The sequence below is a fragment of the Aedes aegypti genome, chromosome 2 (assembly GCF_002204515.2).
Source record: "Aedes aegypti strain LVP_AGWG chromosome 2, AaegL5.0 Primary Assembly, whole genome shotgun sequence".
Lineage (NCBI taxonomy): Eukaryota > Metazoa > Arthropoda > Insecta > Diptera > Culicidae > Aedes > Aedes aegypti.
In genome coordinates, this window is record NC_035108.1 from 45,639,840 (window position 1) to 45,665,804 (window position 25,965).

The window sequence follows — 25,965 nt, forward strand, 5'->3', positions numbered from 1 at the left end:
TCAATTGTAATATTTCATAATTTATTTAAATTTGATGCCATTATGAATTTTTCATCAAACAGTTGTAACAGGGTGCATTCGGTATGCCTTAGAGTGTGAAAATGCGTTTGTAAGCTTTTTCCTGAATTCATTAGTCAAGATCGAAAAATCTGATCAGTCGAAAAATACTCTGACAAAATAAAAAGTATAAAATGTCCTACATACTTGGCTTGATTACCAGTTGTCATCCTCGGCGAATGGTCCCTTTTTGGCCTTTTTAGGTTGACTGGCAGCGCCGAACGAAGCCACATCTTCGGCGGAAACCTGCGGTGGTACTACCGATGTCGATTTTTCTTCTTTTTCTGCTTTCCCTTTGTGGTGGGTGCTGTGCTGGTGATGATGGTGGTGGTGGTGATGCTGATGTCCTCGATCGGAACTATCACTATCGTGTCGCCTTTTAACCCCAGCCAACTGTTGAAAGATAAAGGAAACATTCGGCTATTATGCGGCTCTGGAGGATACGCCCTTGTAAAAACAATACTTGCTGCTTGGCTTTGAATTGAGTCAAAGTACAGATGGTGATGCTGGCTTTATCAATAGTTTTGATCACATGACTGGCGTAGTCGCGATTGTGCAGGGTAACGAACGCCGAGTTGCTATTGACCCAATTCACGTACACTTGACCGTAGTTGCGGAAACGGTTTACGATGTCACTCTGGCGCCAAGTCTCCGGGAAGGAAACGAAGAACACATGCTCTCTCGAGAAGGATGCTGAAAATTTACATTGGAAATTGAACGGAAATTCGGTAACAACTATACAAATCTCGCGTTCAAGATCATAAGGGCGTAACTGCAATGATCGATTTCTCTTCATCGATTTTCTCTTTACCAAATTACTCGGCTGGTCAACTGTTCATCACTGCTTTTTTCGATTCAGTAGAAAGAACTCATCGTCCTTCGGCATGTTACATCGAAAAATGTTACCAATATCGATTGGCTTTCATGTAGTAGTCCAAAGAGAAAATCGACGAAGAGAAATTGATCACTGCAGATACGCCTTTATGATACTAAATGCGAGAAATGTTTGAAACTTACGCTCTTTCCCGTGAGTGTAGATGTAGTTTATTTCAGAGACTCGTAACAGAAATATTCTGCAAAGAGCAACAACGTTAAGATAACAAATGATTCATACCACTGCCCTAGCTTACCTATTGATATATGCTTTGAGAATTGGATCGCGAGTAAGATCCTTCAGGTCTACTTTGAAGAAACTGGCCAGCCCTAGGAAGCACAATCCAGTTAAGTATGCGTCGTAACCGGCATCGTGCTGTTTCATGTCATCCGGAGAGTACTTGTGTTCCTCAAATCCGCAGGTCACCTCTGGAATGTTGAAGGGGGCCTTATTGACGGCTTCGAACACGTGACCCAACACCGATGAGTAGACGTGAACTTTGAGTTCCCCGTTGGTGCACAGGTACTTGGTGTCCAGGATTCTGAAAGGAAGGTTCGTGCCGTCAATGATTCTTTAGCATTCTTCAGAAAACCATTCCCCAGAATTTACCATTTCTCAGAATTTTATTCCTTAGAAATCCAATCCCCAGAATGTATCATTCCTTTGAAAACTACACGCTTAAATTCGAAAATCGACCTCGGCAACCGGATTTACCGAGAATCCAATTGATGATATCTAGGCATTTATTTGCCGAATCTCAGTAAATCTTTTACCGAGATCTCTTTAAAAACATTCGATTGCCAAAATCTCGGTAAAATAAGTACGAATAAAAGTTGGGTAAAATTTCGGAAGATTTGGTTAAATTCTGACTTGCTGTTACCTAAATTATGTAAAATTTGATAAGATTCTAATTAAAATCGTTTTTCCTATATTTTCATCACAATTGAAGTTTTCTGGCAAACGCCATGTTTGAGTTTTCAATTTGTAGCTTCATAAAAAATAAAGAATCGTTTCCATTTTGAAGAACATGAAAACGTCAGCATTGAGTAGATGAAAAAAAAAACGAATTTAGTACTATACCGTGGACGTACCATATTTGACGCGATTAAGAAAATTCTAAATTCAAACATTTGTCAAATCGTCAAATTCTGTCCGATTTTGTTGAAATTTGAACCAATGCTAGCTCAACTATTATAGAATAAGGGAAAAATATATTAAACGTTTTTTTCTTCATGTTTTATTGACTTTTTGTAGAACACATTAAGTTCCTTAATTGACGCATCAATTCTTCAATGTGCCTAATTTGACGCACTATGTTCCTTATTTGACGCACTAAAAAATAATTGCTAAAGTTTAAAATAACCAGAGTTTTAGTATTCAATAGTTCAATTAATTGAAAAAAGCGCTTTAGAGTGAACATAAAAGTTAGAACTTTTGAAGAATAGTTTTGAATGACGTCACCCAGTAGTACTTTTTCTGTGCGTTCAGATGAATTGTAGAAAATAAAACCGGCGATTCAGTTCAATCCATAGTCAAGCATTATTGTTTAGATTAATGTATTTTTGTCGTGATATCAAACAAGGGAAATGTTTGAAAACTACGTTGCGCTGGAACGGGGAAGGAAGTTGCAGAAAAAGGAAAAATTGGTCAAAAACTAGAACGAAAACAATCGATTCCAAAAATGTTTGTTTGAGAATCTTCATTACTTATAACATGTGAACTACGCCTACATGTTCCATGTTCTATGCACACCTTATGGACTGTGGGACAAGTATGCGTAGAACCAACGGTAATATGGGCCTCTAAAACGAACGAGAACCTTATATGAGGTCATCCATTAAGTACGTCATGTTATTAGGAGGAAGGAGGTGTTGCAAGATGTGCGACGGCGTTGTTGTAGAAAATGGCATGTTTTTGTGACATGTATCTCATGGACACCCCCTATTCTATAAATTTTACTAAACTAACCATTGAACCAACACCAAAGTGTCGACGTCAATTCATGAATAAAATAATATTATTGGCTGTTGTTGATGACATTGCTGTAAAAGACCACAATATTTTAACGAAAATTGATTAACAATATTTAGCACATTCGCTAAGGAATGAAAAAATTGACGCGCTCATCGGATGCATTTTAAAATAAATTTTATGTTTTGCCTATTATTATTATTATTATTTTTATTTTTTTATGGTGTGCTCAGCTGGAGCTGTATGACAGCTTCGTTGTCTGTGCTGGACCCCGTAGTGCAAATTTTTACCTCTACTTTTGCCAATATTTAGACGGAATAGGCTATGTTGTCCGCTTTAACACTATTTTGGATGAATATTGTGCAGAAGTAGTTTTATTAAATTGTTTTTGCTTCAGTTTCCCTCCCGTAGTCATGTTTGTATAGTCATCCTTTAGTTCTGAGCAATCGGATTCTTGTTTACGCATGGAGAAGCGACATGAAAATATATGTTACTAATTAATGCATTTCTTGGAAATAACATACAGAGCTATGTTGTAGTAGTCTATGTTGACAAATTGTAGCACAGATGTCATCTCCAAGCATCTTTTGACAATGATAGACAGAAAATTGTTGTCAGTAATAGTAGGCGTGCAGAACTAGAATGTAAGAACATTAAACATAGTATGCATTGAATTATGTAAAATAAAAATTTTTCATTCCACTCTCAAACGTCAACCAAACTAGAAGTTATTTTCTACGGCTCTTTCTAAAAGGTTATGGGCCCAGTGAAGAAGTGAAGAAAACTTTGACCATGTCCAGAAGTGAAGCAGGAAGAAGCGGAGTCGGAGATCCAGCCGCAAACCCAAATCCCGTTCAAATTTCGTCGACGCTGCCGTCCATAGAACGTCTGTCCGGCCGTGAGAACTGGGCAACATGGAAATTCGCAGTTGAAACATTTTTGGAACTCGAAGATCTTTGGGAAGCCGTGAAACCGATAGCGAATTCTGACGGAACATTTCCGGATGTGGACGCACGAAAGGACAGGAAGGCTCGTGCTAAAATAATCCTGTTACTCGACCCCGTTAATTACGTGCACGTGAAGGACGCGAAGACTGCTCGAGAAACTTGGGCGAAGCTTGAGGCAGCTTTTGAGGACACCGGTCTAACCCGGCGTGTAGGCCTGCTCAGGAAGCTCATTTCAACGACGTTGGACTCGTGCAATTCCGTTGACACGTACGTAACCCAGATTGTTTCCACCGCTCATCAGCTGCGAGGTGTTGGTTTCGAAATCTCTGAAGAATGGGTAGGAACTTTGCTGTTAGCAGGACTGCCGGAGGAGTATAAGCCCATGATTATGGCACTTGAGAGCTCCGGAACCGCGATCACCGGCGACAGCATAAAAACCAAATTACTCCAGGAAGTGCAGACGACGACTGACAAGACAGCGTTCGTTGGACGACGGGGCCCACCGGCGAGAAAGCAGCAAAGCGCAACCGACAGGCCAGCTGAGCAACCAAAAGGTCCCCGGTGCAAGCGCTGCCGGAAGTTTGGCCACATCGCTAAAGATTGCAAGGTAAACCGAGGATCAGCGTTCAATACCGTTTTATCGACAAACCACAGTGTCGATTCCGAAGCGTGGTATTTCGATTCAGGAGCATCGGACCATTTCACCAACAACAGCAACCTTCTGGTGAACCCGAGGACAGCAAGCGGTACGGTAATGGCAGCAGATAAAGTGGCGATGAACATCGTTGCGACTGGTCTGGTAAAACTGAAAGCGAAGTGCAGTCCCGAGTGCCCACCGATAGAAGTGAACAACGTGAAACTCATCCCCTCGATGTCCAATAACCTCCTCTCGGTAAGCCAAATCGTTCGCCGTGGTCACGTGGTGCAATTTTCTGCTGGCGGTGTGAAGGTGATCGATCCGTCAGGTACCGTCATAGCAACGGGATGCCATGATACGGAGAAAGGCCTGTTTCGATTCGAGGAGAAAACGACAACAGCTTCATCGTTAGCATGCACGACGAGCAGTATGGAATTGTGGCATAGAAGAATGGGACATCTGAGCATCGGCAGCCTGAAGCAACTGAAGGAAGACTTAGCTTCTGGTATCCAGTTTAGCGAGACGACCACCGGAAATTGTACCATATGTGCGATGGGGAAGCAGTCCCGTCTACCATTCCCTAAGAAAGGACATCGAGCCAGCGAGGTGCTGGAAATGGTACATTCCGACATCTGTGGCCCCATGGAGGAGACGTCCCTGGGCGGAAGTCGGTACTACACGCAGCGAACTGGACTATCGAATTTCATACATTTTGCCTTATGAAGAGTGGAACGATTAATGAAATACGAACGCTTTATGTATCGTTTTAGCATCACTTAACACCAAGGCGTCGATAGGCGCGTGGTGTACGCTCGGGCCTATCGATCGCAAGGTTCTTGGTTTGATTCCAGGTTGCCGCGAAAACGTTTTTTTGTTTTCAAATTCTGGTTTCATAAGGCAAATTTATGAATTTCAATCCGATTTCTTGTGGCGAATTTTCATAAGGGGTTCCTATGTTTATCGATAGTCCATTTGCCTGAGTGTACGTGTCGTTTACAGATGACAAGACTCGGCGCATATTCGTTTATTTTCTGGAGAGGAAGTCCGAGGCCGAAGTACTCAGAGCGTTCAATAAATTCCACAGTCTGGCTGAGCGGCAAACCGGATGCAAGTTGAAAATTCTGCGAACAGACAATGGTAAGGAGTATGTTAATAAGTCTTTCCAGAAACGGCTGAAGGAACTAGGCATCCGGCACCAGACGTCAACGGAATATACCCCGGAGCAAAACGGTTTGGCGGAGCGCGTGAACCGAACAATTGTCGAGAGGGCTCGATGTTTGCTGTTTGAAGCGAATCTACCGAAGGCGTTCTGGGCCGAAGCGGTGGCAACAGCAACATATTTGGTGAATCGTTCCCCAACCAAAGGGCACAAGCGGACGCCAGAAGAAGCATGGAGCGGTCGCAAGCCGGATTTATCGCACATCCGTGTGTTTGGTGCCAGGGTCATGGCACACATTCCAAAGCAGAAGCGCCCGGTGACGTGACCATCACTGCGCTCCCTCCGCGACAATCTTCATATCCACCCGAGTCACAGGTGTTGAGGCGCAGCGGCAGGGAGCGCGCTTTACCAGGCAAGTACCTTGATTTTTCTCTTCCGAGCAAAGGTCTACCGTCCTACAAATTTGCAGGCCAGCACAGCGTTCGACCAGCCGCCAATTCCCGCGGCGATACATCTTCAGATGGGACATCGGCCCCCGCATCAAATCTGCAAACGCATCAAACCCCAACGATAAGCAACTGTCTCGTCAGTAAGGAATCTGGCGACCCCCGGAACTGTTCGGAAGCCCTGCAATCCGCAGATGCCAACCAATGGAAAACTGCAATGGAGGACGAATATCAGGCGTTAATAAGGAACAACACGTGGGAGCTTGTCAACCTGCCACCCGGTGAGCGTGCAATAGGATGCAAATGGTTGTTCAAAACCAAACGGGACGAAAGAGGCAACATCGTACGGCATAAGGCGAGGATTGTAGCACAGGGCTTTACGCAAAAGTTTGGTGTGGATTACGATGAAGTTTTCGCACCGGTGGCGAAGCAAGCCACATTTCGAGCTCTGTTGACCGTCACCGCCCGTAACAATTGGTTCGTGAAGCATGTAGACGTTAAGACGGCGTACCTCAACGGAGAGTTGGACGAAGTCATCTATATGCGTCAACCAGAGGGCTTCCATTCCGGAAACGAACGAACGGTTTGTCGTCTCAGGAGGAGCCTGTATGGCCTCAAACAATCCGCGCGCGTATGGAACAAAAAGGTGGACTCCGTCTTCAAGGCGATGGGATTCGTCCAATCGAAATCCGACCCTTGTTTGTACATACGCAGAGAAGGAGGATCATTCACGTACATTCTCATCTACGTGGATGACATGATTGTTGTTACCGAAACTGAGGAGGAGTTCCAATCAATTTTGGACCATCTTGAAAAGCATTGCGCTATGACAAACCTTGGCGACGTCAGTCATTTCCTAGGAATGCAAGTGGAACGTGGTCGTGACGGGTTCAAGCTCAACCAGCAGGCGTATATCCAAAAGCTGCTCAAGAGGTTCAGTCTAGAAAACGCCAAGCCAGCAAAGGTTCCGCTTGATCCTGGATACCTACAACTGAAGGAGGAGGAGTATGCCCAGCTTCCGAATAATAGCCAATATTTGAGCTTGATTGGAGGTTTACTATATGTCGCATTACACACTCGTCCGGATATCGCAGTAAGTACCACGATCTTGGCGCAAAAGTCCAGTTGTCCAAACCAGCAAGACTGGAATGAAGCGAAGCGAGTGCTGAGGTATTTGGGAGCAACCAGCCATTTTAAGTTGACTCTCGGATCCTCGAACACCGGTCTGGCGATGTATGCTGATGCAGACTGGGCAGGTGATCAGCGAGACCGGAAATCCAAGTCCGGACATTTAATCTTGTTCGGAGGAGGCGTAATCCACTGGAGTTCCAGGAAACAGTCATGTGTGGCTCTTAGCTCAACCGAAGCAGAACTGGTAGCTCTAGCAGAGGGTTGCCAGGAACTCATATGGATGAAGCGACTATTGGAAGAAATCGGAGAGCAATCTACTGAAGCCATCACCGTATATGAAGACAATCAGAGCTGCATAAAGTTGGTTGAGAGTGACCGCTTGGAACGCAAGACGAAGCACATTGAAACAAAATTCTTTTTTGTCCGGGATCTTCACCAACAGCAACAAATCAATTTGCAGTACTGTCCGTCTGAGGAGATGCTTGCCGACTTATTGACCAAACCACTACACCGTGTTCGTTTGGAGAATCTGCGAAAGCAATTAGGAGTCAATCCAGATCCGCACGAGGAGGAGTGTTGTCAGTAATAGTAGGCGTGCAGAACTAGAATGTAAGAACATTAATTAGCGATAGGGAAATCTTTTTTTCCCGAATGGAATGAAGGTTATGGAAGTGAAACACATGAAATGTACTTCCATCTATACGCGAACAAGAACTATCTGAAGTGCCTCGTCATTGTACGTCATGTATTCTCTAGTATTTTAGTCGTTTATGCTACTAGTCTGAAACGTGATGTGTTATACTATATGAATAAATTTCAAAATATGAATCAAGTGTTTGGTTTTAAATAGTCTTTATCTTCCGAAGGTCGTACTGGAATGCTAATCAATACAATACTTTTCTAGGAGAGATGACTGTCTATGTTGCCATCTTGTAGTGCCGAATCCAAGTTGTAGATAATTAATATGAGGAGAAGTATCAAATCTAAATGTACTGTAAATGTGTTTGGTGTGGTCATCGATGTGCTTTATGTTCGTCTTATTGTTATTGTTCTGAGGTCTTCTCAAATGAGAATTCAATTGAATAATGTCTCAAGTTAGTTTACAGTTTGGATAGACAGTTATTGGTACGGTATTATTGGTACGGTATTATTGGTACGGTATTATGAATATATATAGGGGGGCTGAAATGATATACAATATGTGTTCGCTAAGAACTAAAAATGTTACTTACCCCTTTCTTAGTATACCCACCAACGCATATGGATCGTTTTTACCTCAGTTTGATGGTAATTCGATCCGTGTCCGTGCTGATCTATGTGCTTCGGCTCCTAACACGACGTTTGATACATACGACAGACGACTTGCTCCCTCGTGATGGTGTTGTTGTTAGTTGTTATACATGAAAAGAAAGAAAAAAAGAAAGTTATTAGTATTAGGAATAAACAGGATTTAGTGAGTTTTCATTGAATTACATTTGATTACATCGCTGATTATAGTCAACGACATCGGAAACTTTATGTGTTGACTGTTTATCTAGTTTTTCCTCAGTCCCGTTGGTCAGTATTGCTAAAGGTTTAAAATGCTTTAAAATGTTCAGGTGACCGAGAAAAATACGGAAATTGGAAAGCTGATTATGCATAGATATCATTTTTATGAAAAAAAATCTTCGATACACCCCAACCTCTTTTTACGACCGTTATCGGGGGGTCGTAAAAAAAATCGGTCGAAAAAAAATCAGGGTTATAATAATGTTTTTGAAAAATGCAACGTCTAGATGCGAAAATACTGATTCGACATATTCGGCAAATTTGAAGCATGAGTTGAGAACTTTCCAAAATGGCCGTTCAAGTTTTCATATTTTGATAATAGATGGCAACACTGCTCGATTGTTATCAAAAGAGCCAATTTTATGGGGGTGTGATATGCAAATACCAAAAAAAATAATTAAAGATAACGATACCGAATATTCACCAAAGTTGAAGGAAATGTTGCGTGCCATACAGTCGGCCGAATCACAAATGTTCATGTGGCTGGCAACACTGTTTAAGAAGAATAAAGTAAAGATCAAAACCATCAAACTTAAACAAAACAGAAAAATATAATGCTTAGCAACATAGCAATACTCTTCAACTGTAATCCAGTTTTTCATGACAGGTTAAATTTTTTTTTCGTAGCTGGCAACACTGCTTAAGTGAAATTGCGCCACTAGGCAGTACAAGTGCGCATGCAACTATTGTTTTGCGTATATATCAGGATCCTGACCACTTAGAAAGATGGCGCCTTCGGCAAAGTTGTTCAGTAGCTCAAGCGCTATCATTATACAAGTTTTGAAATTCGAAATTTTGCCACCAGGCGGCGCTAGTGAGCATAGAATTTGTGTTTTGAGAATAGCTCAGGATCCTGGCCACCTAGAGAGAAGGCGTCTTCAGCAAAGTTGTTCAGTAGCTCAAGGACTATCATTATAAAAGCTATGAGATTCAAAATTTTGCCACCAGGCGGCGCTAGTGAGCATGAAACTTTTGTTTTGCGGATATTTCAGGATCCTGGCCACTTAGAGAGATGGTGCCTTCGGCAAAGTTGTTCAGTAGCTCAAGCGCTATCATTATAGAAGCTATGAGATTCAAAATTTTGCCACCAGGCGGCGCTAGTGAGCATGAAACTTTTGTTTTGTGGTTATCTTAGGATCCTAGCCACTTAGAAAGATGGCGCCTTCGGCAAAGTTGTTCAGTAGCTCAAGCGCTATCATTATACAAGTTTTGAGATTCGAAATTTTGCCACCAGGCGGCGCTAGTGAGCATAGAATTTTTGTTTTGCGGATAGCTCAGGATCCTGGCCACTTAGAAAGATGGCGACTTCGGCAAAGCTGTTCAGTAGCTCAAGGACTATCATTATTCTAGCCAAGAGATTCGAGATTCGGCCACCAGGCGGCGCTAGTGAGCATAGATTATGTGTTTGCCGAATAGCTCAGGATCCTGGATTTTTTTTTTCGGCATTAGATATTATATATATGGGGATTCGGGGTAAAACCGACACCCTAAGCTTATTGATAAAATTTGTGTACTTTCGCTTGTTAAACGAACCTAAAATTGTTGTAGAATCACATACTGGTTATAAATCTATCAATCATTGCGATCGCTGGATGATATTTGCAGGTTATATAGCGATTTAAATCAAATTGATATTTCTTCATTTTTACTTGTTACACTTTCATACCGATGAAAGTTGAGCTTGCCGGACATTTCGTTGACAATTATCCAAATAAGTTGACAATTGGCCAAACCTTGTTTCAAAGAGAATCTATTTTGCTTGTTTTTGTTTTAGCCTCGCAAGCACACACTTTTAGTTGTGGCTATACCACTTATCGCAACAGAAGTCACTCTAGAAAACTTTCATGCCAAGCTAGAATAAATATTTCTCGTGAATAAACATGGTTTTAATCAGTATAGTTTGTATTATTCCTTTTTTAATGAAATAAAAACCACGATGCCAATAAATTACCTCTCGTCGGTTTATCTTCGCTCCATTTTGAGCCAGTCCTAAATAGTGTCTGCTTGAGTAGTTTTGATAGCATTTAGAGCGTAATATCAAATATTAATTGTGCTGTAGCCTCGGATCAAGCTTTTGATTTCAGAGCGCTGTGTGGAAATCAAACAATAGAGCTGATTGCCATTGTATGCAGCTAAGCAAAAATACCGCCTAGTGAGTGGCATCTCGTGCTGTGAAACTTGTTTTCTCTTTCGAGCTGGTGAACAATAAGTGGTCTACCAGTTCCCGACATGCTGTCGGGGACTAACCCTTTCCCCATCTGGGATACGGGTCCAGCTAATCGTCGGAATGGAGAATTCACAGGACCCTCCCTGAATGGGGAGATCCGGATGGTAACCTCGGTCAAATGGTAATGCTAAGGATGGAAGCCGTGGAAGGTACTCTTCCCCCAGCACCTATCCTTCTGAGGAAGTCAGTAGAAAGCTACTTGGGAGCGAAGGTGGAGGGAGCTTATCCTGAAGCGAGAGGCACTTCGTATGTCTTGAAGCTAAGGAATACTGCTCATGTGGAGAAATTGAAAAGAATGTCTCAGCTTGCGAACGGATTCCCGATTAGAATCGTGGAGCACCCAATCCTCAACGTATCCAAGTGCGTCATTAGCTGCAGTGAGTCGTGTAACTACTCGGACAAGGAACTACTCGAGGAACTGCAACCACAAGGCGTGAAGGAAATACGCAGGATCACCAAATCTCACGGCGAAACACGCATCAATACACCCACCATCATTTTGACCATCCAAGGCACCACCGTACCCCAATATGTGCACATCGGTTGGATCCGCTGTCGAACTCGCCTATTCTACCCTTCACCAATGCTTTGCTACTGCTGCTGGGAATTTGGGCACACCCGCGCTCGTTGCACTCAGCTTAACAACCCGACTTGTGGCCTCTGCTCCGAAAAACATGTGATCGACAAAGACAATCCGTGTACTGCTGCTGCTTTCTGCAAACGATGCAACACTATCGACCACCCACTCTCAAGCCGCAAGTGCCCCACTTATACGAAAGAAGAGGAGATTCAACACTTGCGAGTGGATATGGGAGTTTCGTATCCAGCAGCCAAACGTCAATACGATTTGAATCACAGCTCAAAATCAATGGCTTCCGTCGTAGCCGCTGGCAACGATCAACGTTACGCTGAGCTCTCGTCTAAACTGGACAACGTGCTAAAGGACATGAAAACCAAGGATAACAAAATCGAAGCGCTGATTACAGAAGTCCGAAATAAAGATGCCCAAATTGAAAAACTCCAAGCAGCGCTTAAGGCCAAACCGCAAGACAGACTAAATCTGGTGAAGGAACATGGTACGATTCAGGACCTAGTCGACAAGATTCGTTCTCTTGAGTCTGCTCTTGCCAGAAAAGACAGGGAAATTGCCACGATTCGAGACATATACATCCCAAAAAGAACCGCCGATAATCTTTCTACCGACCGCTCCACCAAGAAGCAAACTACAAAAAACCAAGAGTCGAATTCCACCAAAAGCTCTAACAAAGGTATGAAGAAGAAAGTGGATAAAACTGATAGTTTTGAATCTCTCAATAAACGCACCAAAAATCGCCCTTCGCCATCAGCCACTCCTGAACGTACAGATCCAGCTCCGGAGTCCCCCTCGCACACTGTCCACATGGATTTCTCTTCAGGGGACGAACCGATGCTAAACGCATCCGGTTACATATCCGACACGTAAATGTTTCGGCAGTAAGACTAGTTTTCCCTCGATTCTTCATAAGATCAACAGAACCACCAACGACAAACTTCAATGTTGCCCCATCGAAGCAGAATTGAAGCCATCAACCGTAGTATACATCTGGAAACTAGTCTAGTATCTACTCACACACCAACAACATCAACCACCAACAGCATCTTTAACCTGGCATCCTTCTACGACAGTCAACTTTCCACCCCTTCAACTTCCCCGGTGGAGCTACCGAGCAGTCGAGGCCCCGTCAGTGCGGAAGTCATGACCACACCGGAACTGGCGGACAACCCCCGACACTCCGTAGCGGCCGGAAGAGGGACGGACAAGGGAGGAAACTCCTATCCCCCTGAGGACAACGCGGGACTCAAGACTTCAAAAAAGCCGGCATCCAATCCTGTTAAGAAACAATCCTGGAAACGCTGTAGTACTACTCCATCGGCATCTGGCCGATATCCACAAAGAAGAGCCTTGCCTGAAAGTGCTAGAACCAATGCAGCATTATACGACTTAATACAATTCAAGCATACGAGAACTCCTTTTCCAACAGCGGGACGTTCTAGCTCGCCTCTCCACGAATCACAACATGTCAACCAAGAAGAATCGTCCGAAGCACCAAGTCTCATTATTGTATCTTCAGATAAGAAAGAAAACGACTTGTTCGTTTAACGTGTGAACAGAAAGTGAAAAATTTATTTAAACCAAAGTCATGGCTTACTTATATCTAACACTCCTCCTTAAGCTAGGACTCCTATGGCTTCACGATTCTTTTCAAGCTTCATGCGTGGTAATGGTTTCGTGAGGCCATCGGCGAGTTGATTGTCCGATTCAATGTATTTGATATTTATTATTCTTCGTTCCAGCGCATCCCGTATGTAATGGTGACGGATGTCGATGTGCTTGGTCCGAGGGTTGTAGCCACCGTTCTTAACAATCGCAATGGTGCTCTGGTTGTCGCAGTTGATGGATATTGGACCCGTCGCTCCGAATTGTGCAGTGAGTCCTTGCCACCACGATGCTTCTTGAACAGTAGCAGACAGTGCCATATACTCTGCTTCGCAGGTCGATAAGGCAATCGTCGGTTGGCGCTTGCAGCACCACGAGATAGCTGCCCCTTGCAGCGTGAAAACATAGCCGGTGGTGGATTTTCTGTCGTCCACGTCGGCCGCCCAGTCTGCATCACTGTAACCATTGATGTTGTTGTCGCCATCCTTGCGGTACACCAACTTCATCGATGCTGTTCCGCGCAAGTAGCGAAACAGGGTTTTCACAGCACCCCAGTGCTGCATTCCGGGATTGGAATTGTACCGACTCAACTGATTCACGGCATACAGAATGTCTGGCCGAGTACATTGAGCGAGGTACATCAGGCTTCCAACTGCTTCCTGGTACGGAATGTTGGTCATCTGCTTCGCTTCTTGATCCGTCTTGGGAGACATGTCCTTCGTGAGCTTGTCGGTCATCGGCACCTTCGCTGGTTTACAGTTCGCCATGTTGAACTTTGCCAGCATCGCTTCTACGTACGCTTCCTGATCAAGCGCTATGGTTCTATCCGTCCGTGTGATTCGGATTCCAAGACAGTTCTTTGCCGCACCAAGATCCTTCATCCGGAAATGACCACTCAGGAACGCCTTCGTTTGCTCAATCCATCCGCTGTCATTGGAGAATATCATAACGTCATCCACGTAGACTGCCACGAATATCATGCTGCTACCCTCGATGCGGTAGTACACGCAGGGATCGTACTTCGCTTGATTCAGCCCGAACTGCTTCAGCATGTGGTCCAGCTTCTGGTTCCAGACTCGACTGGACTGCTTCAGCCCGTATAGCGCCTTGTTGAGGCGACACACCAGGGATGGATTCCGCCGATCGACGAACAGCGGAGGCTGCTCCATGAAGATTTCTTCCGTCAGTTCACCTTGGAGAAAAGCGGTGACAGCATCCATCTGTTGAACCTCCAAATTGTGTTTCGCCGCCATGGCGAACATATATCGCAGCGAACTGTGACGGACTACCGGGGAGTAAGTTTCGTCATAATCTACCCCCTTTCGTTGCGAAAACCCTTTGATCACAAGTCGCGCCTTGTGTCGATCAAGGTTTCCATTGGCATCCAGCTTCGTTTTGTAGACCCATTTGCAACGGATCGCCTTCCTATCCTCAGGAAGTTCCGTCAAGGTCCACGTTTCGTTCGCCATATGAGCGTCAAACTCCTCCTGCATGGCAACCTTCCATTTGTCCGAATCATCTCGACTCATTGCTTGTTGATGCGTGGTCGGGTCGTCAGAAATCGTGGCTTGTTCGTCACTCTGCTGCTGAGAGGCCACACCAGTGAATTGGCTCGAGCGCTCAGGACCCAGGGATGAACCGCTTGCTTCACCGCTCGCCACATCGGAATTCAATGGGTTGTTGTCATCGTTTGCAGGAATCTGGGAAAAACGAGAACAGGGCAAGCCTTTGCTCGAAATAGCAAAATCTCTATACTTGCCTGGAAGTTTGTGCTCCCGACCACTGCGCCTCAACACCTGTGACGGAGGTGGATTTGAAGTTTGTCGTGGGGGGAGCACGGTGATGTCAGTCACGGTATCTGTGGAAGAACTACTGATGTTGCTTGCTGCTTCTTCGAATTCTTCTTCGTCCCAATCGCTTTCATCGACTTCAACTGAACCAGTTGCACCATCCGCGGGAGTCGGATGCCCGCTGGTAGCTTCTTCTGGGTTGGGAAACGATACCGCCTCTTCTACGTCTAGCTTGATAATCAGTGGTTTGCTGCTTTTGATTGTTGCCGCCGGTGTACCGGCGTCGCTCTCATTGATGAACGTTACATCTCGACTTCTTGATATAGTCTTCGTTGCCGGGTCGTATACACGATAGCCTTTCGTGTCTTCATCGAATCCAACCAGACGACATTCATGGGCCTTCGCATCCCACTTACGCCGCTTCGGTTTCGGGACATGAACCATCACCTTTGCTCCATAGATCCGAATGTTGGACAAATCCGGCTTCTTTCCGCTCCAGCATTCTTCGGGTGTCATCCCATGACCGCGAGTCGGTGATCGATTGATGAGGTACACCGCCGTCGAAACCGCTTCTGCCCAAAACGATTTTTGCAAGTTTGCTTCAAATAGCATGCACCTAGCACGCTCGACGATTGTCCGGTTTGCCCTCTCAGCCATACCGTTCTGCTGCGGGGTGTAGTCATTTGTTCGCTGATGCCGGATACCAAACTTTTCCAAATAGCTCTGGAATTTCCTGTTGGTATACTCCAGCCCGTTGTCGGTTCGGATGGTTTTGATTTTCGAACCGGTCTGCCGCTCAGCCGTGGAAAGCTTGAAACACCCTCAAAACTTCACCTTCGCATTTCGTTCGTAGGAAGTATACGAACATGCGGCGTGATTTGTCGTCCACAAACAGGATGTAGTATCTGCTACCCCCTAGCGACGGTACCTCCATCGGACCGCAAATATCCGAGTGAACGACCTCCAACAATTCCTTTGCTCGGGAACCCTTTTTGCCAAATGGTAATCGGGACTGTTTCCCTTTGGCGCACACGCTGCAATCACTAATGCTACTTGAATTGAAATTCATGCCACTCACCATACCGCTCGCTAGCTTTTTCAGATTCGCCTCGCTGAGGTGGCCCATTCGCCGATGCCAAACGTCCATGGAATCATCCGTCGGACAAGCCAACGCCTTGCCGGCTCCGCTGCGCTCGTGCTGTTCCAGCTTGAATAGTCCATTTTCGTGGCATCCAGTAGCCACTAGGTCGCCGGTCGAATTCATCACCTTGCAGCCAGCGTTGTCGAACATCATCGAGTAACCTTTACTTACGATTTTGTTGACGGAGAGGAGATTCACGGACAGCTGTGGAATGTAGTGGACATCGCTCACGGATATTTCACTTCCTTGGTCCTTGCAGACGGGCTTGAGAGCAGCGGTTCCTGTTCCCTCGATCTTCATAGCGGCCTTGTTCGCGGCCACCACAGTGCCACTGGACGGCTTCACGTTCTGCAACAGAGCCTTGCTTCGTGTCATGTGAGTCGTGGCTCCAGAATCGAAGTACCAGTCAGCATCACTGGCGGCTTCGAACGTAGACAGGACGGTGCAGAAAGCGTCTCCTTTTTTCGTGCTTCTGCAGTCCTTCGCAATGTGCCCGTAGTTGTGACACTTCCTACATTTCGGTCCCTTCGATGATGTGGATTGCTTCGATTGATTTCCACGGTTGTGGTTGCTATCGTTGCCGTGGCTGGGGTTACCATGGTTACGTTTACCCTTCGACAACAACGCCGCATCAGCCGATGGAATTTGCACCTCTTGAAGCAGCTTCGTCTTTATCGCGTCGCCGGTGATTCTGATTCCAGAATTTTCCAGGGCCATGATCATTGGCCTGTATTCCTCCGGCAGACCGCAAAGCAGCAGGGCACCAATCCACTCCTCCGAAATGTTGAATCCGATTCCGTTGAGTTGATGGGCCGTGGAAATTATCCGATTTACGTATTCGGACATGGACGAACAGCTCATCAGATCGGTTTTCACCAGCTTGTGAAGGAGACCGATCCGCCTGGTTAGGCCGGAATCTTCGAACGCCCGCTCCAGGTTTCCCCACACTTCCTGTGCCGTTTTCGCCTCCTTTACGTGAACATAATTCACCGGTTCGAGGAGAAGAATTACCTTGGCTCTTGCTTTCCGGTCCTTCGCAGGTTCCACGGCTTCGTACGTTCCGTCCTCTCTCAGCGCAGGCTTGACGGCTTCCCAGAGATCTTCCAGCTCGAGGTACGTTTGAACGGCAAACTTCCACGTAGCCCAGTTCTCTCGTCCGGATAACCGCTCGATTCCTGGCAGACTTGAAATCCCTTGCACGGAACTGCCGCTTGATCCTGCTTGACTTCCGGAATTCATCTTGAATTTTCAGAGCTTCGGCTTGAAAACGATAGGCCCATAACCTATTGTATCTTCAGATAAGAAAGAAAACGACTTGTTCGTTTAACGTGTGAACAGAAAGTGAAAAATTTATTTAAACCAAAGTCATGGCTTACTTATATCTAACACTCATCAGGACTTCACGTTTACCTGAAGCTGGTACTCGCCTATCTATCGCGGAATCATCAATCCTGACAACAAATTCTCCTACTCGACTATCTCGCGACAACTCAAGCAGGCTTACTACCAAAGCTCCGCTGGCCATCCAATGGAACATGAATGGCTTTTACAACAACATCGGGGACCTCGAATTACTTATCCGTGATCAGCAACCAATTATCCTTGCCATTCAAGAACCCCACAGGATCAGCACCGATGGACTAAACCGCTCTTTGAGGGGGCAATATAAGTGGACCCTTAAATGTAACGAAAACGTCTATCACTCGGCTGCTATCGGTATTCTGTCATCTGTCCCCCACTCTTCTATCCCATTGTATACCGATTTACCAATAGTAGGCGTGAGACTTGATTACCCCTTCCCCCTGACAGTTATCTCGGGATATCTGCCTAATGGAAACGTACCGAATCTCGAAACTCAACTCATGGATATATTAAAAAGCTTGGATACACCAAGCCTGATCCTATGGGACACTAATGGTCATCACACAGAATGGGGTAGCCCTTCTTCCAACGCTCGTGGTTCGCTTATCATGAGAATTGCAGAATCGCTTGATCTGGTAGTTCTTAACGACGGAGCTGTAACCTTTACTAGAGGGGATATACAATCTACTGTTGATATCAGCTTAGCTAGTGTGAATATAATCAACCGACTTTCCTGGACAGCCGGAGAAGACCCTTTGGGTAGTGACCACTATCCGATTACAATCCGCTTTGACGAACAACCAGTGGCGATTACACGCCGCCCCCGCTGGAAGTATGACCAGGCAAATTGGTCCCAATTCCAAGAAACCTTAGACACGACAGTAGCAGATATGAATCCGAACAACATCGATGATTTTCTGAATGCTGTTCACCACGCGGCATCATCTACCATCCCTCGAACAAAAGGGAACAGTGGCCGAAAATCGCTTCCGTGGTGGTCTCCAGATGTAAAAAAAATAATAAAAGAAAGAAGAAAAACTCTCCGTGCAGCTAAACGATTGCACAAAGACCACCCGAATAAAGACCACGCTGATGAAGTCTACCGCAAGAAACGAAACGAAGTAGCGGGAGGCCTTACCCGCGATCCGCATTTAATAGCCAACAAGCTAGCAGATTACTTCGAATCACTCTCTTCATTGGGTCAATACGACAACAACTTCATTCGGCGCAATCACGTATCCATTAATAGCATTCAAAACATAGCTATTCCAGAAGACACTGCTGTTCCTCTCCCTATTAACTCCCCATTCCGCCTGGAAGAACTGAACTTCGCTCTACGTCGCAGTAAGGGCAAGTCAGCTGGCCCAGATGAACTCGGTTACCCGATGTTTCAAAACCTAACCATTAACTCAAAAGCTACTTTTCTTGAGCTTCTAAACAAAACGTGGGCCGAGAACACTCTTCCCAAGAGTTGGACCCATAGCCTGGTGGTCCCAATCCCCAAGGTAGGAAAAGTTACTAAATCACCAAGTGATTTCCGGCCGATCTCACTCACCTGCTGTGCTAGTAAAATTCTTGAGCGAATGGTAAACCGCCGACTGAGTCGATTCTTGGAGGATAACCAGCTTCTTGACCATCGTCAACATGCGTTTCGACCAGGTCACGGAACAGGAACGTACTGCACTGGGCTGGGAGATGTTCTCCAGGATGCCATGAACAAAGAGCTTCATGTCGATATCGCTTCCTTAGATCTGGCAAAAGCGTATAATCGCGCCTGGACTCCAAAAGCCATCAATCAATTGTCCGAATGGGGCTTAAGTGGCCACATTCTCCATTTCCTGAAAAACTTTTTAAGCGACAGAACATTCCAAGTGATCATTGGAAACCACTCCTCTTCAACTCGGAAGGAAGAAACCGGGGTCCCACAAGGATCCGTAATTGCAGTGACTATCTTTCTAGTTTTGATGAATAGCGTTTTTGATTCTCTCCCAAAAGAGATATACATATTTGTATATGCGGACGATATTGTCTTGCTCGTTGTGGGTCGTACTCTTAAGTTTATCCGACGGAAACTCCAGGCTGCAGTCACTGCAGTTGCTAGATGGGCTCTCCACTCTGGTTTTAAGCTGTCCGCTGAAAAAAGTTTAATATCCCACATCTGCCGCTATCGTCATCGAATGCTATCATCGCCTGTGAAGACAAACGGGTCTCCAATCCCAATGAAGAAAACTGTTGTTATACTTGGAATACGATTGGACCGCGAGCTGAGATTTGAGGACCACTTGCGCGACACCAAAAAGAATTGCCAAACCAGACTGAACGTTCTCCGCACTCTTTCAAAACCACACCGTAGTAGTAATCGAGGAACCCTCCTTAAAGTATCTAAAGCAATCGTAAATAGTCGACTACTTTACGGTATTGAGCTGTTCTGCCTAGCAGAAGATTCCCTCATTTTATCTCAACTTGGCCCTACGTACAACCAAAGCATAAGAATTATTTCTAGTTTGCTCCCATCCACACCAGCAGATGCAGCTTGCGTAGAACTAGGTGTGCTTCCTTTTCGGTACCAAATGGTGGAGACTTTGTGCTGCCGAACAATCGGCTACCTCGAAAAAACCACGGGAGACCACGAGGTCTTTCTCCTCAGAGAGGCGAATAGAGCCCTCGCAAATCTGGCCCATTTAGAACTCCCCCCGGTTGAGCAGGTCCACTGGGTTGGAGCCAGAAGGTGGGACGCTGCAAACCTACATGTTGATCTTTCCATCGCGAATCGCTTCCGTGCAGGAGATAACTCCATTGCTATGCGCACACATGTCACCGAATTGTTAGCTAGAAAATATTATACTCACCAACTCCGCTACACTGATGGTTCCAAGACCAGGGGGAGAGCCGGTTTTGGTGTTACCGATACGGACAGCAGCCACTTTTTCCAGCTCCCCAATCAGTGCTCAGTGTTTTCTGCTGAGGCTGCTGCAATACTGTTGGCCATTACAACACCAGCATCCAAACCAATTTGCATAATCTCCGATTCAGCAAGCGTCCTATCTACGATCAACTCTCCAACAACCCAGCACCCATGGATTCAAGCTATTCAGAAGGACTGTCCCGCAAGAACCGTTTTCCTTTGGGTACCCGGCCACTGTGGTATCCAAGGCAATGTAGAAGCAGATCACCTCGCTGCCATAGGACGAACCGGTCGCATGTTTACCAGGTTGACACCAGGTGCGGATCTGAAATACTGGTTAAAGTCTACAATCCGCGTAGCATGGGCTCAAGAATGGGCCAATGTGAGACAACCCTTCATACGCAAAATTAAGGGAGAAATTACACAATGGACCGACACTACCAATCGCCACGATCAACTGATACTTTCTCGCCTACGAGTTGGACATACTCACGCTTCGCACAATATGGGATCCACGGGGCCTTTTCGCAGAATATGTTCAACATGCAACATAACCATGACGGTGGAACACCTACTAGTCAACTGTCCATTCTACCAGGGAATACGAGATCGCTATGATATATCGAACAACATAAGAGACATCCTTGCGAACGACCCAGCCAGAGAAACAGCACTAATTTCATTCATCAAAGATGGCGGGTTACACCGGGCCATTTGAGCCCCAAAACACAGAACCAACATAAAATATCCACACCATTCATCATACGGATCAACTAAGCTACGATTTTGTGTTAATGTGTTGTATATCGATTTTATAAGAATATCCTTTGTAATTGTAACTAAACTATGAAACTGTATGATAGGGGAGCCCCTCATTGTGAAGCCCTCTCCCTTTTTCTTCCAGAGACGAACCAGCCACGATCTGAGCTGAAAGTCTCTTTAATAAAGATAATAATAATAAATAACCACGATGCAAGATTACAAAAATTATTAGAAAAATGGGTTTGTTTCAATTTCGTCATGATCAACTAATGGGACGGGTATTTTCAATATAGTTGGGCCTGGGAGGGAGGCACAGATACGAAATATACAACAACGTTTGTTTGAACTGCAAGATAACTCCAGCTTGCCAACAACAATCAAGGCAGGCTTGGGGAAAATCTCTACACGGAGACGGAATTCAACTCAATTTTGGGTAGTTCCAACGCAATTCCGTAGTTGAGCCCAATAACTCAATTTTGGCTAAATTTCCAAGGTCCCCACTAGGTAGTTTGGCTTTAATTCCATTAGAAAAATATACTCAATTTCGGGTTCATTTAACGCAAAATTGAGTTCTTTCGACCCAAACATAGGAAAAGTTGCATTTACCCAAATTTGGCTTATTGGACCAAAGTACCCCCATTGGGTAGATGCAGCTCTCTCTAGTTTTGACAACATTCGTGTGGGAGAAAGAGAAAACCGAGAGATTTTGGGTTGAAACTATAATCGATATACTTAATTTTGGGTAAATTAAACTCAAAAATTAGGTAAAAATATTTCTCCGTGTAGTTTTCTTTGGTTGTGTACTTTCGATATTTCCTGACAAACATGGAAAAAGGGCCACAGTTTTCTATGCACTAAATATTCATTTTCATTGGAAAAAGTAAAACGATGCGTTTGTCAATGCTTTATATTCAATCAGATTTAAATGTGCTCACGTGACATTACTTGCATTATGTGCATCATTCGATTTTTGTAACTTTTGATGAAATGCGAAAATGTGTTTTAATCAGTTACGCGCTTTTTCCATGTTAGTCCAATGTTCGAGATCTGGGCTCACAGTGACAGTTCGTGACAGCGGAATCTCGGCTCACTATGACGTACAGAAATTTTGTATTGGTTTCTCCCTCCCAGGGTTGGGCAGTATAGACTCGTCAATAATATGATAAAATAGATAAATTAACTTACAAAGGAAACAACTCACGAACGATCTTCTTAAACTCCTGATAGCAGTGCGGTAGCGGCCGAAAGAACTGCCGTATGATAAACAGCAGATCCAACAGCATGTTGTGTCCAATGATAAGTTTTCTCGCCCGAGACAATTCCTGCAGAACCAGCGAGAGGCCAACCATGCGTTCCAGATCCTCATTTTCTTGAGCCACCCGTTCCTCTTCCAGTTTCAACTCTTGTTCCTTCGTTCTTTTGCGTTCCACCAGGATAGCTTTATGATTGTTCTCCAAGGTCACCGAAGAAGTTGAAACCGTCTTCCTGAACTGTGAATCAATCATTTGATACACCAGCTTGCGTTGGAATCCATTGCAGTTGGTTATGGTGTAGTCTTTATCTTCCGATTTGAGGAATTCCTCGATTCGCTCACTGATTTCTTTCATCAGCTTTTCCTCCTCCGGGGGAACAGGGACCATGTTTAGCGAATCGTTATTGCCATTTTCCTCTTCTTTCGCTTCCAGCGCTGCGGCTCGTTGATCTTGCCGTTCTTTGAGTTCTGTTCTCAGTCGATCCTCGTCCGCCTCGCCACAGTAAGACAACCCCTCTCTAAACAGTTTGTTAAAATCGAACCCGTTTTCCGCCAGGAAGCGCATACTCTCTCCCTGGCAAGAAAATATGTGCATCCTTCCCTTCGGATAGCAGTAGAAGTTGAAGCACTTGTAACTGACCTGTCCGCTCTCGGGATCTACTCGGAAAGCGCACAGCCCCAGCTGAATGATAACGAAATCGGCGGAATTATCGATAGTCTTCAGGTACACCTCCTCCGGTGTATCGAAGGGAAGCACATTTCGATCCGAGGTCAGCCCGGTGAATTCCCCATCGATGGCGAAGAAGCTAGCCTCCCTGATGGTTTGGCGAATCGTCGGCAGCTGCTCAATGAAATCTGTAAAAATAATAATTTAGAATAAAACGCAGGTAAGACTTTTCATTGTAAACTTACTTTTGGTTGTAATTTCCATTGAAAATTTTGTCCAATTGCACTTTTCTAAAAGATTATTGATAATCACAAGCCAAAATAGGATCCGCGCCTTCGAGTACACTTTTGTTTATAAATTTTGCTTTCACCGCACCTCCCACGACGGTGACGGATTCGAGACGTTCTTGCGCAGGATGCACTGCACGCACCCTTTGTTCTAAAATCGGTCTTGGTCGTTTTCCCGCGCATATTTTTAGTGTAATGTTTTCACGACAGCATTTAAAAAAAATCATTAAGAATATTTTTATCACTGTTAAGAATAATTAAGGATTTCTATGAAAATTTAATAGTTTTAAATTATACATTTAAGAATTAACGATAGTTTCTAAGAATATTAAAGAATTTTAGGTGTAATTCAAAATGTTTTAGAGTATTTAAACTTCAAATTAAAAAAAAAATCAATATTTTCCTACACTTAGGCAAATGGACTAGCGAAATACATAGGAACCACTTATGAAAATTCGCCGCAATAAATCGGGTTGAAGTACATAGCTTTGCCTTATGAAACTAAACTTTGAAAACAAAAAAATGTTCTCGCGGCAACCTGGAATCGAAACAAGGACCTTACGATCGTTAGGCCCATGCGTTGCATACACCACGCGCCTATCGACGCCTTGATGTGAGTTGATGCTAAAACTATACATAAAGCGTTCGTATTTATTGTAATATTAAGGACTGGGCGGATGGGCCAAGAGAAAGACTCAATCTCAAACAACTAAAGAACGTTTATTAGGAGAGAATGGTCTATACAGTTTGAAGGCTTGATTCGTAATGAACTCCACTAGCGCTTGTCAGTATTTCATGGCTTGCTCAGCAAGGCCTACTTCTTCACCCCCTCTCGATTGTGGAGTCCAATGGTTCGTCGTAGGTATTCAAATCTTGCAATGTCCAACGCTTTTGTAAAAATATCTGCTAACTGCCTGTCTGTGCAAACCGGTTCCACCCGAATGCGTCCGGCTGCAATGTGGTCGCGAATAAAATGATGTTTAATATCAATATGCTTTGCCCGTTTGCACTCCAGGTTTTGGGCCATCCCTATGCAACCACGGTTGTCCTCATAGATGGTCACCGGCTTCGTCATCTTTACTCCAAGATCAGTTAAGAGTCCAGATATCCAAATCGATTCTGCCACACCTGCGCTCAACGCTATATACTCGGCTTCACTTGACGAGGTGGCCACAATCGTTTGTTTCTTGCTTGACCAGGAGATCGTATTGCCATAAACCTGGAACAAGAATCCACTCACCGATTTTCTGTCCACTGTATCCGTTGCCCAGTCCGCATCAGCAAATCCGACCAAAGGTTCCGCTTCCTTATTTCGAGAGTATTCCAAACATATGTTCTTGGTCCCTTTCATGTATCGTACTACTCGTTTCAAGGCCGTCCAGTGTTGCTGTTCTGGTTGTTGCTGAAAACGTCCAAGAAATCCTACTGGGAAACAAACATCCGGTCGAGTTGACATCATTATATACATTAAGCTTCCGAGAAGTTCACGATACGGTTCGCCAATCATTCCGGTATTGCTTCGTGTCAGCTGTAGCCCCTTCTCCATGGGAGTTTTTGTTGGATTACAATCATCCATACCGAATTTCTTCAAAACTTTTTCAATACTAGCTGCTTGCGAAAGGCACATTGTTCCCAATACTCGGTCATAGGCGATCTTCATCCCAAGGAAGTGTTGTAACTCACCACAATCAGTCATCTTGAAGAACTGGGATAACTTCTTTTTGATATCGTCCACCGTTTTGGCGCGTACTCCCATGATTAGCAAATCATCGACGTATATGACAATGTAGACATCATCGTTCCCCCTCTCGTCGATGCGGGTATAGACACAATAGTCATGCTTCGATCTCTTGAACCCAAGCTTCAATAGTACCTGATTCAATTTCTCGTTCCAACACTTCGGAGCTTGTTTCATACCATATAACGATTTTTTCAACAGGCAGACTGTTTCAGCATCCGCTTCGACACCTTCGGGTATTGCCATATAAATTGTCTCTTGCAGCTCACCATGCAGGAAGGCCGTCTGCACATCCATTTGGTGTATAACCATGCCTCTTTGCAGCGCCACAGCTAATGCCACTCGAATCGTTGTCAGTTTGGCTACCGGCGCATAGGTTTCTTGATAATCGATGCCAGATTTTTGAAGAAAGCCCTTTACGACCAATCTTGCCTTATGCCTAACGACATTTCCATCAGCATCTTCTTTAACGCAGAATACCCATTTTGGCTGCAATGGTTTCACTCCGGAAGGTCGCTTCACTAGTCGCCACACCTGGTTGGTATCCATCGAACACAGCTCGTCCCGGACAGCCGCCAACCAACAGTCTCGATCATTGCGTCCATCGATCTCCTCATAGGAGGACGGCGGATCTGAAGAATCGGAATTGTCAGCAGCAGAGATTGCTCTGAATCCAGTTAAAAAATCGAAAAACTTACCTGGGAGCCTGCGCTCCCGTTCGCTGCGCCTGGTGTTTGACTCTGAACAGCCGTCACCTCTATGTTGCGAAGGGAGCGCCCCTGGATTTGCTTCCTCTTCAACTTCTTCAAATATGGTTTCTTCATCAGATTCATGATCGACAACATCAGTATGTGGTTCCTCTTTGTT

General features: G+C 44.9%; 1 protein-coding gene across 2 annotated transcripts; it reads right to left on the reverse strand.

Annotated features, from left to right (window-relative positions):
* Positions 1–110: 110 nt before the first annotated feature.
* LOC5570514 (poly(A)-specific ribonuclease PARN) lies at positions 111–23,470 on the reverse strand. Of its 2 annotated transcripts, none has more exons than XM_021840732.1 (6): positions 23,319–23,470; positions 22,340–23,261; positions 1,188–1,472; positions 1,075–1,130; positions 525–750; positions 111–450 (listed from the first exon to the last, which is right to left on the reverse strand). In XM_021840732.1, exons 1-6 carry the CDS (start codon positions 23,335–23,337, stop codon positions 315–317), a joined length of 1,644 nt encoding a protein of 547 aa, XP_021696424.1. In that variant the 5' UTR covers positions 23,338–23,470; the 3' UTR covers positions 111–314. The 2 variants fall into 2 exon arrangements, with proteins under 2 accessions (XP_021696424.1, XP_001659202.1); XM_001659152.2 differs by having other exon boundaries at positions 521–750; positions 23,319–23,469.
* Positions 23,471–25,965: the final 2,495 nt, after the last annotated feature.

Bases quoted from the DNA above. Each gene is read 5' to 3' on its own strand.
- LOC5570514 (XM_001659152.2), bottom strand. The intron at 1,131-1,187 runs GTAAGCTAGGGC...TGCTCTTTGCAG, and splicing joins CTCAAAGCATATATCAATAG to AATATTTCTGTTACGAGTCT. The intron at 451-520 runs GTATTGTTTTTA...ATCTTTCAACAG, and splicing joins AATTCAAAGCCAAGCAGCAA to TTGGCTGGGGTTAAAAGGCG.